Source organism: Cebidichthys violaceus, unplaced genomic scaffold, assembly GCF_023349555.1.
Source record: "Cebidichthys violaceus isolate CVI_PGR_0920_01 unplaced genomic scaffold, fCebVio1.0.p SCAF_20, whole genome shotgun sequence".
NCBI classification, from domain to species: domain Eukaryota; kingdom Metazoa; phylum Chordata; class Actinopteri; order Perciformes; family Stichaeidae; genus Cebidichthys; species Cebidichthys violaceus.
In genome coordinates, this window is record NW_027176373.1 from 5919202 (window position 1) to 5932071 (window position 12870).

At 40.9% G+C, this 12870-nt stretch overlaps 4 protein-coding genes across 5 annotated transcripts; 3 read left to right on the top strand and 1 right to left on the bottom strand.

The window, feature by feature from the left end:
- Positions 1–664: 664 nt before the first annotated feature.
- On the top strand, positions 665–2549 carry LOC137876701 (uncharacterized). Its single transcript, XM_068716486.1, has 4 exons — positions 665–774; positions 1480–1537; positions 1681–2007; positions 2121–2549. The coding sequence occupies exons 2-4, from the start codon at positions 1501–1503 to the stop codon at positions 2216–2218; spliced, it is 462 nt and encodes a 153-aa protein (XP_068572587.1). The 5' UTR covers positions 665–774; positions 1480–1500; the 3' UTR covers positions 2219–2549.
- Positions 2550–4067: 1518 nt separating this feature from the next.
- Positions 4068–7635, top strand: bud13 (BUD13 homolog). 2 transcript variants are annotated; one of them, XM_068716487.1, is made up of 10 exons: positions 4068–4204; positions 4362–4449; positions 4891–4975; positions 5062–5283; positions 5601–5890; positions 6004–6112; positions 6313–6451; positions 6579–6757; positions 6852–6933; positions 7208–7635. In XM_068716487.1, exons 1-10 carry the CDS (start codon positions 4068–4070, stop codon positions 7299–7301), a joined length of 1425 nt encoding a protein of 474 aa, XP_068572588.1. In that variant the 3' UTR covers positions 7302–7635. The 2 variants fall into 2 exon arrangements, with proteins under 2 accessions (XP_068572588.1, XP_068572589.1); XM_068716488.1 differs by having other exon boundaries at positions 5062–5244.
- A 707-nt stretch (positions 7636–8342) lies between these two features.
- snrnp35 (small nuclear ribonucleoprotein 35 (U11/U12)) lies at positions 8343–9880 on the top strand. Its single transcript, XM_068716489.1, has one exon. It carries the CDS (start codon positions 8546–8548, stop codon positions 9272–9274), a length of 729 nt encoding a protein of 242 aa, XP_068572590.1. The 5' UTR covers positions 8343–8545; the 3' UTR covers positions 9275–9880.
- Positions 9881–10813: 933 nt separating this feature from the next.
- si:dkeyp-69c1.9 (uncharacterized) lies at positions 10814–12716 on the bottom strand. The gene is made up of 5 exons (XM_068716623.1): positions 12628–12716; positions 12290–12459; positions 11983–12078; positions 11017–11272; positions 10814–10933 (listed from the first exon to the last, which is right to left on the bottom strand). Exons 2-5 carry the CDS (start codon positions 12384–12386, stop codon positions 10819–10821), a joined length of 564 nt encoding a protein of 187 aa, XP_068572724.1. The 5' UTR covers positions 12387–12459; positions 12628–12716; the 3' UTR covers positions 10814–10818.
- Between the last annotated feature and the right edge of the window lie 154 nt (positions 12717–12870).

Sequence of the window (12870 nt, forward strand, 5' to 3'; positions counted from 1 at the left end):
CTTTTAAAAAAGTGGAATGATTTTGGTCATATTCCTTCACATAAAGCAACCGCTGAACTTCTCATGAACTACCACTGGCACCTTGTGACGCATGCTGCAAATTTGCATCATACTTTCTTTGTGAAATTCCTATCATTGGCCTCATGGTGGAAACACTGAGCCATTTTACATGAGTCATTTGGTATGCCAGAGCTAGAAATGTCTAGGTCACAAATTCTCCCAGTGATGCATGTTTATACTGTGCAAACGGGATGTCAATACATTTACATATCTCTTTATATTCTCTTCAAAAAATAATGTAAGGTAGTCGAGAGTTGTGTGATTGTTAAACAGGGCGCGTTACAATAACCACTCTAATCTCAGTGGAAGGTATTTATAATGTATAAGAGTAGCTTTTATAGTGGAAACGTAAGGGAAACTACCACATAAGGAGATAAGAAATCAGTTACAGGAGTGGAGCTCCGGAAATGAGACTAAGGTGAAGACAGGACCAGAGGTCATACGATGTTGTTGGTGAAAATGATGATGCTGACAGAGTTTTGCAGCCCTCCCGCTGTCCTCCGTCAGATACTGCAGAGGAGCAAGACGAATCAGCGTTCTCTGGTCTGCCCTCGTCCCTCCCACTCGCTCCCTCCACCTCTCTGTTTTGCTCCCACCTCGTCTCAGAAGTGTGATGCTCTGCAGTGCTGCACACTGAAGCTAGCAGCTGTTTATCCCCGAGTCGGACAAGAGCACGCAGGCAGGAGCTGCTACATCTTCCAGCCCTGACAGGAGGTAAGACTCCTCACAGATGTTCAGCTGCAGCTCGAAGAATAGATATGAGTGCTAGGGTCATATCAAGGAGACAAGGAATATGCTAGAACATTTAGGTATGCATGGCATGATGACAGAAAATACCCACGTGCAGTGATGTGAAAACATTAGTCTATAACTTAACATTAAAAACTCATTATGTAATATTAGAATTTGGATGCCGATAAATGCAAAAGTGTGTCAAGGACATCGGGAAAATGTGAGGAATATTATAACAAGCAAGCAGTAAAACAGAACAGAGAATACATCTGTGCCCTCTTTCACTTTGAATCATGTCCAGTCATTGGATTGGGCCACAGATGGGCTCAGATCAAGTTCTGGAGGCAAATAGAGGACATTTAAAGCCGATTAGCTCCGATCATCTGAACAGTGTTTGCCCAAAAGACATTTTTGTTGGCCAAAAATATTTTGTATTTCTGTATTAGTTTCCTTTAGTATCTTTTTGTCCTTTTTTTGTCTCTGTACATAAGATTACAGTAAATAATATCATGACCTCAACCAGACTGACCTAATAATCGCCTGAAGAGCGCAAGCTGCTGGATGAGAAGCATTGTTTTTAATGGTTCATAACTTAATTTGGCGTGTCACTGCAACACAACAGAGTGTTTACATTTCGTTTCTTATAAACACTTTTTGTGATTTGCTTTTCTCTTCTCTTTTTCAAAGTTGGATGGGTGCTTTTCCATCATGCTCAAGTCTCTGTTTGTGTTTGGAGTGCTGGGAGGTGAGAATTCCTTATTTAATATTTCTTGTCTGGTATCTGGAGACTTTCACTTCTGTGAAAAAGGTTTATAATATTTTAGATATATCTCTCAACACTCTCTTCCCCTCTGTGTTTCCCATATGCTCTTCTGTGTTTTGCCCCAGTGTTGCTGATCCCAGCCAAATGCGATCTGATATCTGTGTGTGTTGAAGACGACTATGACCTGAGAGTTGACTGCATGATCGAGGCCAAGCCCAACAAGATCAATAGCTATGAATTCTCTTGGTCCTCTGGAACCAAAGAGTTCCTCATTAACACCAATGTGTCCGGTTCATCAGCAGAGGGCAAGTTCAAAGACAAAAGCTACGTGGAGGAGCTGGATCCTCACGGCTACAGAATGACCCTGACCGGCTTCACAGACAAACTCCCACACAACACCACCTACATGTGCAAAATATCTGGGGATACTGCCAGAGTCAATGTGGAGAGAGGTAGGTGGATTGGGTGTGTGGATCTGAGGCGGTGAGCATGAGAATAAGTGAGTGGGAGATGCGTTAAAGAGGATTTTGACAACTGTTTTCTCGCCACTTTTCTTCCTCTGTAGATCAACTTGTCCCGTGTTCAGCTGTGAGCGTGTTTCTGAAAAGCTCCTGCTCCTGGATCATTTGTCTTCTGCTCTTCATCTATCAAACACACAGCTAAAAAAAAAAAAGACATGCAAGCTTGTGCTGGCTTACTCATATTTAACCACGCATCTGTCGACATCAAACATCAATCAAAAACACCCACATTTTCAATAGCTTGCAACCATGTCTCTCTTTCTTTTGTTTTCCTCCCAAGAGCACTGAAATAGTATTGAAATGTTTCTTTGACAAGAAAGAATGAAGATGACTCAACAGAAAAGTTTAGAGATGTGCTTTTTGCTGCTGAGGCACACACAGCTGTATGTGTATAAATACACTGAGTTACTTGTAATGGAAATATTACTTTGTAAGCTGCAGCATTTGTTTTCAATAAAGGGATGCTATTTAAAGAGAAATCATGATTTGTTGTGAATTATTATTGGGACAGAACTGGGACACAGACAGAAATAAGAAGATCTGAGTGGGGAGGTTAATTGTGGGAATTCCCACTATTGTTATCTGAATCTTTATTCTTCTACTCTTTCTTCCATAATTATCTCTATTTTGTAAATTATTTGGAGATTCAAACCTCTACTCCCCCCCTCCCCTTTTTTTTCACCACCCACCCTTACCATTCAAAATAAAAGCCCCATAGAATAATTGTTAACTAGCATATCATTAAATAACCTCCATGTCAACATACAGATTTCTGTCTCCTCTCCCCCGTCTCTCCTACCCTCACACCCTTTCAAAATGAAAGTCCCATGGACTAACTGTATCTTGACAGGAAGCTCAGAATGAACTAACTTGATGTGCTCACTAATACTGCTACAACTACTACTACTGTTGCTAATATTTCTACTACAGCTGCCACAACTACTATTTCTACTAATACTAATACAACTGCAGCTACTATTACTACTACTACTATTACTATGACTGCTCCTACTACTACTACCACAGTACTGCTGCTACTGTTACTACTCCTTTTACTACTGTTGAAACTAATACTACTAAAACTACTACTGCTACAAATGCAAGTCCTGCTGCTGCTGATACCCTGCTGCTACCTCTACTACTGCTGCTACTGCTATACTATACTACTACGACTACTGTTACTACTACCTATATTACTAATATTACTATTACTTTGACAGTGAAACAGTTTAGCTTCCAGCTTTTCCGGCAATTAATTTCAGCTCTTAGCTTTTATGGTTCAGCTTCCAACTCTGCCAATTTTACATTTCAACGAACAGGTTTTTGAATACAGTTCATAGCTTTGAGGTATAAACATTCTTTTCAGGAAAGTAAACTCACATTTCCGAATGTTAAGCAATGTTTGCAGTTGGTTTCATTTGTCAGCATTCCCACACATTTTCTGCAGGAAATGCAATTCATAGTTCTTCTACTATTTTCCGTACGTTATTTTGATCGCTAACTACTTCTGCATACTTTCAGTTACAGAAACTGTTCAACTATCCAAATACTCAGCTCTTTTAGGACATGTACGCTTTACCTTATACTTTATGAAATATTACATATGCTTTTTGACTTTTTTTACAATGAATCTCTATGGAGAGAATCCTCAAATTTCTTAATTTATGTGAATGCTGATTCAGCAGCATTTTCCCTATTGTTAAATTATCAAGTCACTAACTAATCAAATCAATCAATAAGCACTGCAACGAGTAGGACACAGCTGTAAAACTGTGCAAGAAGGGCATTATTCATTTTTTCCCAAAGACATTTTAATACATAATCTCACTTTTCATGACCGTGGAGCTGTCACCATTTGACGTCCCATTTATTCCACGATGGTGTTTTTTAAAATCAGGTTAAAGTGAGATTATTCGCCTTTAGCAGAGCGTCTCATTTACAATTTCCATTCTTGACCCTCGGTGCTAACCGTAGTTTCCGACAACATAACGATGGCCGCTTCAACCAGCAGTAAAGGACTAGAGCTATCTAAAGCTGAGTACCTAAAACGTTATTTATCTGCTGACGAAGATGCCAATAAATCAAAGGGGAAACTTAAAAAGAAACGTCGTAAAGTTCCTGAGAAAGGGTGAGTCGACGGGAACGTTTTAATCCAACTGTTGTCTGGCAGGTTGTGTGTGTGTGTGCGTGTTAGCCGTTAAACTAGCAGAGGAGGCTAGCTCGTACTTCTTGTTTATGAATGAAACGTGCGTGTACTTAACTCACTTTTACTTCTTTTGTTCAAGACTTAAAATAGTCGACGATGACATAGACTGGAAACAGATGGTCATAGAGGAAAATGAGATTGAAGAGGACGAAGAGGAAGCTCCAGTGGTGAGAATTAAAACGTGATCTGACGTTAGCTGGCTAGCCAGTGCCCATTCATTCACATGGAGTTATTAGCTTCTTCTTTGTAACTGTTACACCTTATGAAATACTCTCATTGTATAACGTTACATGTATTTATGTCATTTTCTTATCACGGGTTGTAATAAATATCCAAATAAAATCACAGCGATTTTAATATTACTTAAAATCACTTATTTTGTCGACAGTTAACGTTAGATACAAATATATTACATTTTGGAAAATCAGGGTATGTCATTGATGCTAATATCAGACCTGCTCATTCATTTACAACACTAACTATAATTTTCTTATACGGTCAGAGGTATTTAAGAGATGGCTACCATGCATGGCAAAAATCTATCATGGTTGTCAAATATTCGCCAAACCCTCCTCTTGAAATGTCACCTCTTGTGTTTGTCTGCTTAGATTGCTGAGGTGATTGACGATCGACCAGAAGAAGTGAAACAGCTGGAAGCCTTCAGAACTAGCAATAGATGGAAAGTAATTGGAGGTAATTGCTATTTGTCAATGTAGTAAATTGTTGTTGTTGTTTTTGTCTGAACAAGCTCGTTAATGTTGAGTCTCCGCTCCCAATAGCTGACGAAGATGTGGAAGACATGGAAGATGTGGAAGGCAGCAACCTTCAACATCCAGAGCCTGTGGCATCAAGCAGAAGTCGCCATGACTCTCCAGACACTTCCCCCCCTAGGAGAGTTCGTCATGACTCTCCAGGCGAGTCACCTCCTAGGCAACGGTCAGGGAAAAGTAAAGATGAGGAAGGTAATGAGAAAACAACAACCAGAGGACCTTCCAACATCGGTATGCTGTAAATCACCATATTTCTTCATGGAAATACATTAGAAAGATACCTATTAAGTTGTCTAGTTGATGTCCATCACATTTGATTGATTGATAGCTGCTTTACAAAAATCTTTATGAGAAGTCTCTTACTTATGAATTGATTTAAATTCTTAATCTGAAGAATTTAAATGATAAATCAATGTATATGCATACACTGGTCAGTGTGTTTAATGTCATTCCCTTACATTCCAACTGGCCTAACAACTTCTTCCACTTGAGAAATTACTTTTGTTCAAGTGTTTAGTTCTATAAACACTTCATTATTTCTTTGTCAGATTCATCCCCTGCCAGAAGAAAGCCCATTCAAAATCGTTCACCTAATTCTCAACGGTCACCACTGGCAAAGAGGGCTCAGAACAGGCACGATTCAGACATAGACCAGTCACCTCCACGGAAAAAGCCACTAAAGGGAGAAGCTTCAGACTCTGACCAATCTCCTCCAAGGAGGCAGTCAAAAGCAAAACGGGGCTCTGATTCCGACCAGTCGCCACCCAGGAGGCGGCCACGAAGTGAAAAGAACTCTGATGAAGATCTGTCACCACCTCGTAGGCCCGGCCAGTCACAGGTGAGCAAAAAGAACTTCAAAGAGTGAGATGAAATCTTATTTGCCTGAAATTGCTGTGTTTATGCAATATCCAATTGATCAGTCCCACGGTGTACTTCCTGTTTTCTTCTCAGGGTCCGAGGATGCTTTCTGGCGGGAAGTCAGGTCTGGTTTCTGGCGATGTTTTAAGGAAGGAGAAGGAGGAGAACCGTCGCAGAGAAAGACACAACAAGCCACTGGAAGGTTGGCTTTCCTTTTTTTTTAGATGCCTTTCCTTCACAGCTGTTGACTACAGAGCTCACAGGACTTTCCATCTCATATTCTAGACATGACCCGTGCCTACTCCAAATGTCTTTGGCCGTAGTTGGGATTTGTTCTTTTAAGTTGGATGATGCAGTCGTCATTCAGATGACATTTTATGTCTATTTTCCTGCTATTGCTAGATGAATCCCGCAATGCCCAGACGGTGTTCCGAGACAAGAGTGGTAAAAAGAGGGATTTGGAAACTGAGAGAGAAGAAAAGAAAAGAAAAGCTGGTGAAAAAGCAGCAAAGGACGAGAAATACGCTCAGTGGGGTAAAGGGTAAGTGTGCATTCATTCAGTTTCACACATCAGAGAATGCTACAGAGTGTGCTTGGCTCACACAATGATTTTAAATGTTTTGTGTACTGATTTGTTTCCACGATTTAAAGTCAACATGTGTTTATAGGTTGGCCCAGGGCCAGATGCATCAGCAGAAACTTGAGGATGCAGTTCATGAAGCCCAGAAGCCTCTGGCACGTCACTGCGATGATGAGGATCTTGACCGCATGTTGAGAGAGCAACAAAGGGAGGGAGATCCAATGGCTGCGATGCTCAGACGGAAAAAGGACCGTAGTACGGCACAAGGTGAAATATGTCTACCTATTTCCTGAGTTGACTGATGCAAAATGGTTGTTGCCACATGTGTTATACTGTAAATCATCTTAATTTTGTTTCGCAGACAAACCTCGATATAAAGGCCCACCCCCACCTCCAAACCGCTTCAATCTTCTACCAGGCTATCGCTGGGATGGAGTTGACAGGTAGTGTGTGTGTGTGTGTGCGTGTGCGTGTGCGTGCGTGCGTGTGCGCGCGCGCGTGCGTGTCTGTGTTTCTGTGTGTGTCTGTAAAAGAGGGACTAAACGTTTATACTTTTCTTTTAAAAGTAATACTGTTCCCTTAGTATGCGTACAATAATTATGATGACATATTATTGGAGATTTGCTCTGGTCTGGTCCATCAAATCAAAGATGAAGTTGAGGGTGTGATTGCAGAAATAACAGTAGAATTTGATTTGTGTGTGTGTGTGTCTTGCAGGTCAAATGGTTTTGAACAGAAACGCTACTCTCGAATGGCAGATAAAAAGGCAGTCCAGGAGGAAGCCTATAAATGGAGCGTGGAGGACATGTAATGGCAACAGGAAACTCATGGATCAGGAGCGGAGTTGAAGAGCAGGACGGCTCATCCATAGAGTTAGACAGAATATCTAAACAATGCTGTTAAAGAAACTGCAGATTAGACACATCTACTCAACAAAACACATATTTTGAAATAGACAGAACAATTTTGTTAATTTTTCAAAGCTGTTTGATACTGTACAGGGGACTTCAGACTATAACAGTGGTTAACCATACAAATACTTGTACATAGCAGTGAAGTGACATGATCTTTATTATTTTGTAATAATTGAGTCAATGTGGAGCCAAAATTGATGTTTTTCACCGTTTTATTAAATAATGTTTTTGTAAAGAACTGTCCCTTTGTCACATGTGTTCACATAAAGCAATGACATTTGTAAATGACCAAGAGGTTGACGTTCAGTCATTTTATATTATGATGTATATAATGAAGTACTTAAGTATTTGACTGAGGACATTTAAACATACGTTTTCATAGTAAGTGGACCTTTAGTGAGGATGGTTTTGTCAAACTACTGTTTCAATGTCATTAATGAACTCAGTGCATTGCTTTTAAGCCAATATGGACAAGTACTTAAAGTGCTATGGATAAAATTTGTACCTGCTACTGAGCTCACATCTCAGAAGATCAATCTCATGACAGCTGACCAAATCTTGAGTTGGGACAGCTGAGGGAAATTGCATTTCAAATAATCAAATATTTGTATGAATAGTAAAGCTGTTTAAATGTCAGTAATATATTGATTGGGCCAATATTTTAAAGTACACAAATGAAAGTATGTGTGCAAAGTAGTATAGGTTTAACCTACTGACATATCTGATTAATATATAGCACTGCAAACTGGGGACGGTAAGAGCGATTTATTTCAAAATGCATACTTAACAGGAATTTTAAATAAATGTGCATCTGTCATTATTTACGCCCAATTATAATTAAGGAAACATGTTTTGAAACGGCGGGTCTCTATCAACTACCCTAATAAAAAGTAACTCAAATAATAAACGAGTAAGCAGGAACCCTTTAAAGCGTGACAGACTTGTTGCACTACGGAAGAATTTATTGGCGCACACTACAGGATAGTTGCTGTTGGGGTAAATTCGAAGGGCTAAACATCTAACAGGATCTATGTAAGTCTGTTGCGATCGTCGAATAATGTAGCGAATTAACTGTCTGGAAACTGTCGCTGAAACTCGTGTATTGAAGAAGGCCACCCTTGTGACTTCTTTGTGGATAACAATGGCGGACTGGAGCCCGATAGCGAAGGTGTACGACCCGCTGAAAGCCGGCAGCATCGACGGCACGGACGTGGAGCCCCATGACCGGGCGGTATGGAGAGCTATGGGTGCCCGCTATAAACCCAACAAAGGCGTTGTTGGAGACCCACACCTCACCCTGTTTGTGTATCGACTGAACCCGCTGACAACTGAGGACAAGCTGCACCAAGTGTTCTCCAAGTACGGAGACATCCAGCGGCTGCGGCTGGTCCGGGACATCGTCACGGGCTTCTCCAAAGGGTACGCCTTCATCGAGTACAAGGAGGAGCGCTCTGTGGTCCGGGCCCGCCGGGACGCCAACAAGCTGGTGGTCGACCAGCACGAAGTGTTTGTGGATTTTGAACAAGAGAGGGCGCTTAAGGGCTGGGTTCCCCGGCGGCTCGGCGGCGGACAGGGGGGGAAGAAAGAGTCCGGACAGCTGCGGTTCGGCGGCAGAGACAGGCCGTTCCGCAAACCCATAAACCTCGGGGTCGGTCCGGTGCAGGACCGGGGAGGAGGAGGCGGCGGCGGCGGCGGTGGTGGTGGTGGTGGTGGAGGGAGGGAGTGGGATCGACAGGGGACGAGAGACAGGGAGGACCGGGACAGACACAGAGAGGCCGAGTGGGGCAGCAGAGGGAGGAGAGATGACCGGGACAGAGAGCGGGATGACCGCAGACAGGGAGACAGGAACCGGCACCGGGACAGGAGATGACTACCACATTTAAGACACTGGATTGAACTCCTTAGTACTGATCTCACCTTTCGACCCACAGACCAGCTTCCTGCATCATATGGAGGACTTTATAGCCTGTTAGTGCTATAGAGCTGGTGGTGTGCACACAGGGTGTGGACTATGGACTATGAGCATTTCAATAACAAATATAACGTTTCCTGGTTATATGTTCATCAGATTGCACTACAAGGCACATGCTTTTGTAGTGTAGATTGAGCATCAAAAACAGTTTAATAATTCACCATATTAAAAAATACACTGTTTTTACATTGTTTTAAAAGAAGAAAATGCAGCTAATTATACTTTTCTTTATTAGTATGATACATATGCAAAGTACCTGTAAATATAATTGAATCTGTTACACATTTTCTCTCTTCATAAATCCGATGATTCAGTTTCTGACACAGTTAATGTGTTGAAATCTTACAGTGTTTCAACGCTGTAAGATTTCAACACATTAAGATTTCCTAAGGTGAGCAGTTCATTTAGCTTCTCTGTCGTACATGTTTTTACAAAGATGTTAAGAGCATCATACTTGGTAAAGAAGCCAGGGAAGAAAACCAAATAAACCAAAAATGATTTTAACACTGGTGTCACTTTCCTTGTTCTTAGATAAAAATAACTAAGATCCTCCTCTGTTGTTGTTGTTGTGGGTTGCATTTGAAAGAAGCCATAAATGTATTTCCTCTATTTTACAGCTTTGCTTCTAGAAAGTTTGCTGTCTAATAGTAATGCAAGAAATATCGATTCAACCCATATAAAGGTCTCTAATATGAATTGTAAAAGCAACTCCATTTGTTACCATAAAAACATTAACCTTAACTTAGCTATTTCTTGTTTTTGGTAGCCAATGGAACGCACAAAGACACGATTATATCTTTGAATAGTTTGGTTTTTCATCCCTGCTGCCCACTGAAGCAGATCATGTTTTAGTAATGAGTCACTGGGTGGATTGTTTTCTCTCAAGCTGACCACAAGTCGGTCTGCAGTCATCAATATGAAATGTTAAAGGTCTGGTGTTAGCATTAGTTCATTCAGTCTTATCCAGTAACGGGACACGTCATCAGTCCATTAGCTCATCAGCCCTACTGCTGGGAAATTCATCACTTGTTGCCTGAGAAGAAGCTGAACCTGAGAAAAGATCTGAGTCATTGGTGGTGTAATAAACCAAAGCAACTACAGGATCTGATTGCACTTGAGAGCATATTGAATAAAGCATATGTTTCCAGACAGACACACACTACTGGATGTGCATGGTTAGAGAAGGAGAACTCAACACCTCAAACACAAACCTCCGATTTCAATTCCACTCCAATTATTTCTGAATTGATGAGTAAGTAAGTAAGTGAATGTTAGTGTTTTGTTTAAAGATAAGATTGTGGAATTGATGCAAGGACACACTTGACACACAAAAGCCCTCAAAACTGTCATGTTTTTCATCAGTTTATAAAATCATATTTATTATGGTGCACTATGATTGTAGCAAGCTATTGACAGCTATGGCTATTACTATCTTTTTCCATTTATTTATTCATGTTTAATTGTCCGGATGAAGCCGTTCTCAGCCTCCCAGCACAAGTGGGATTCATGATGGGCCAACCAGGGAAAGTCTCTCTTTGCACTGTGCCAAAGTCGATCCTGTGAACCAAAACACACAGAAACTGATGAGCTGCTCTCTGTTCAGCTGTAGTAGACTGTGATAGTGACTAAATCGCTCTCACCTGAAGGCAGGGTTGATGCCGATGTTGTCTGGCTGTGGGAGGGCAGGTGTTCGCCTCCTGCGGCAGGAGGATGGAGGAGGAAAATCCTTCTGATACTGAGACTGCATCTCTGTCGTGTCTGGTTCATTTGTCACTGCTGTCTGATCACGGTCGCCTGGTTCACAGTCCCGGCTGCTGTTTCCTCTTCCTGTTTGTCTTGAGGATGTGGGATGAGAACGATGGAACTCCTGCTGTGTGTTTGGGGCGATATGAGCTCCTGAAGGGTAATCATAACGTTGGTAAGGGTTTAGTTTCACAAATAATATTGAAATATCCCATGAAACAGTTCTTTTCTTCTGTATATAGAGTACACATCTGGAAAAAAAAGCATAATTTGACCCTCTGTCCTTAGACCTAGTCCTTATATAGGATGAGGATAACTAACTAATTAAAAATTTAGGCAAAAAGTTTGTCTACGGCATCTGCTGTCCTTAATATGTTATTTTATGTAAATTTAGTTAAGCCTGGAGAGAGCCATCTTCAAGGCTACACTTTCATTAATTCAACCAGTAAGTTACTGGCAATGTTTAGCAATTAATAAAAATGTATTTAGGTCAGTAAAATCCTTTTTTTCTTACTTCTGCATATATAATACAATATAATAAAAGGTATTTTTACATAAAACTTTTTTATATTTGTAGTATAACTGTATTATTAGTATTTAATTATCATGACGTACGGCTGACTAAACCTTTAAATAAAGAATTCATAAACTAATTTTCTAATCTCTGCCCTCACACACACACATACACACACAACCAAAACTTTTTCCAAAACACACATATATCCGCCAAACACCACACACTGCCTGGCATGGCTATTTTCAGCAGTGAAACACATTATGTCCACACATACACAAGTCACTCAAGGCTTATCTTAAAACAGATAAAATGAGTTTACTCTCTCGGTTGAGATAAGACTGCAGACCTTTGCCTCGATCTTGTTGTGAGACTCGTCTAAAGCAGAAAGCTTCTCGTGACGTGGTCTCCATCTTAGTGGGAGTGTCCGGGTAGAGGAGAAATCCTGGGGAAGTCAGGACATACCAGAGAAGGTAAAACGTGTGCTTTACATTTATTTGCAAAACTTTATGAGGAGCACTTATTCTGTCCTGAACCACAATATATTTGAACAACAAAATCACATGAAAACACAATAGTTTGGGTCCATTAAGTTGGCAATGAGTAATTTGAGAACATAACTCTGATGTTGAGACTGAGGAGCAGTAAACCTTTACCTGCCACTGTCGGCGGCTCCCCTCTGTAGGGTCGACTATGCAGAAAGAATTCATGGTGGCGACGGGGGTTTTGTGGATTGGCATTTTTGATAAACATTTTGTCAGTTGCCTCGTGGCCGTGCTCTTGTCACCACCAGCTGCTCTGAATGTTTTGGTGTCTACAACAAATGCTGAAAAAAATGCCCACAGGTTTGATGTATTCAGTAGTAGAACATACTGTGATAGAAAGTAGAAACCATTGTTGCAATCCTTGAAAATATCACATATTGAATGTATTTCAAATAACAATATAACGTCTTATAACAGCTCTTAAGAGAGTTAGTGACTGTGTTGCTTACCTTGCATGTAGAAAAAACTCAAGCTGTGGTACAATTCTGCAGTGTTTCCTCATATACTGTCTACATTTCTCTGTACTGTGTGCATGTAAGGCAATACAAAGAGATACTTAAAGCGTGTTTACTGCAGTAGTCATGGTGTTAAATTCCTCTCCAATGAGTGACAGATACAGTAGTTACCAAGTGAGACAAAAAAGCAGCTGGGCCACCACCAGAGAGCTCAAACATGGTCCAGTATGAAAGGTT

What these genes read in the sequence shown, in the direction of transcription:
- snrnp35 (XM_068716489.1), top strand. Translation starts at nt 8,546, where the DNA reads ATGGCGGACTGGAGCCCGATAGCGAAGGTGTACGACCCGCTGAAAGCC.
- LOC137876701 (XM_068716486.1), top strand. Translation starts at nt 1,501, where the DNA reads ATGCTCAAGTCTCTGTTTGTGTTTGGAGTGCTGGGAG. An exon ending in TGTGTTTGGAGTGCTGGGAG is followed by an intron (nt 1,538 to 1,680) that starts GTGAGAATTCCT and finishes GTTTTGCCCCAG; the next exon opens with TGTTGCTGATCCCAGCCAAA. An exon ending in CAGAGTCAATGTGGAGAGAG is followed by an intron (nt 2,008 to 2,120) that starts GTAGGTGGATTG and finishes CTTCCTCTGTAG; the next exon opens with ATCAACTTGTCCCGTGTTCA.
- si:dkeyp-69c1.9 (XM_068716623.1), bottom strand. Translation starts at nt 12,386, where the DNA reads ATGTTTATCAAAAATGCCAATCCACAAAACCCCCGTCGCCACCATGAA. An exon ending in GGAGCCGCCGACAGTGGCAG is followed by an intron (nt 12,079 to 12,289) that starts GTAAAGGTTTAC and finishes TGACTTCCCCAG; the next exon opens with GATTTCTCCTCTACCCGGAC. An exon ending in ACAACAAGATCGAGGCAAAG is followed by an intron (nt 11,273 to 11,982) that starts GTCTGCAGTCTT and finishes ATTACCCTTCAG; the next exon opens with GAGCTCATATCGCCCCAAAC.
- bud13 (XM_068716487.1), top strand. Translation starts at nt 4,068, where the DNA reads ATGGCCGCTTCAACCAGCAGTAAAGGACTAGAGCTATCTAAAGCTGAG. An exon ending in TAGATGGAAAGTAATTGGAG is followed by an intron (nt 4,976 to 5,061) that starts GTAATTGCTATT and finishes CGCTCCCAATAG; the next exon opens with CTGACGAAGATGTGGAAGAC. An exon ending in GGACCGTAGTACGGCACAAG is followed by an intron (nt 6,758 to 6,851) that starts GTGAAATATGTC and finishes TTTGTTTCGCAG; the next exon opens with ACAAACCTCGATATAAAGGC.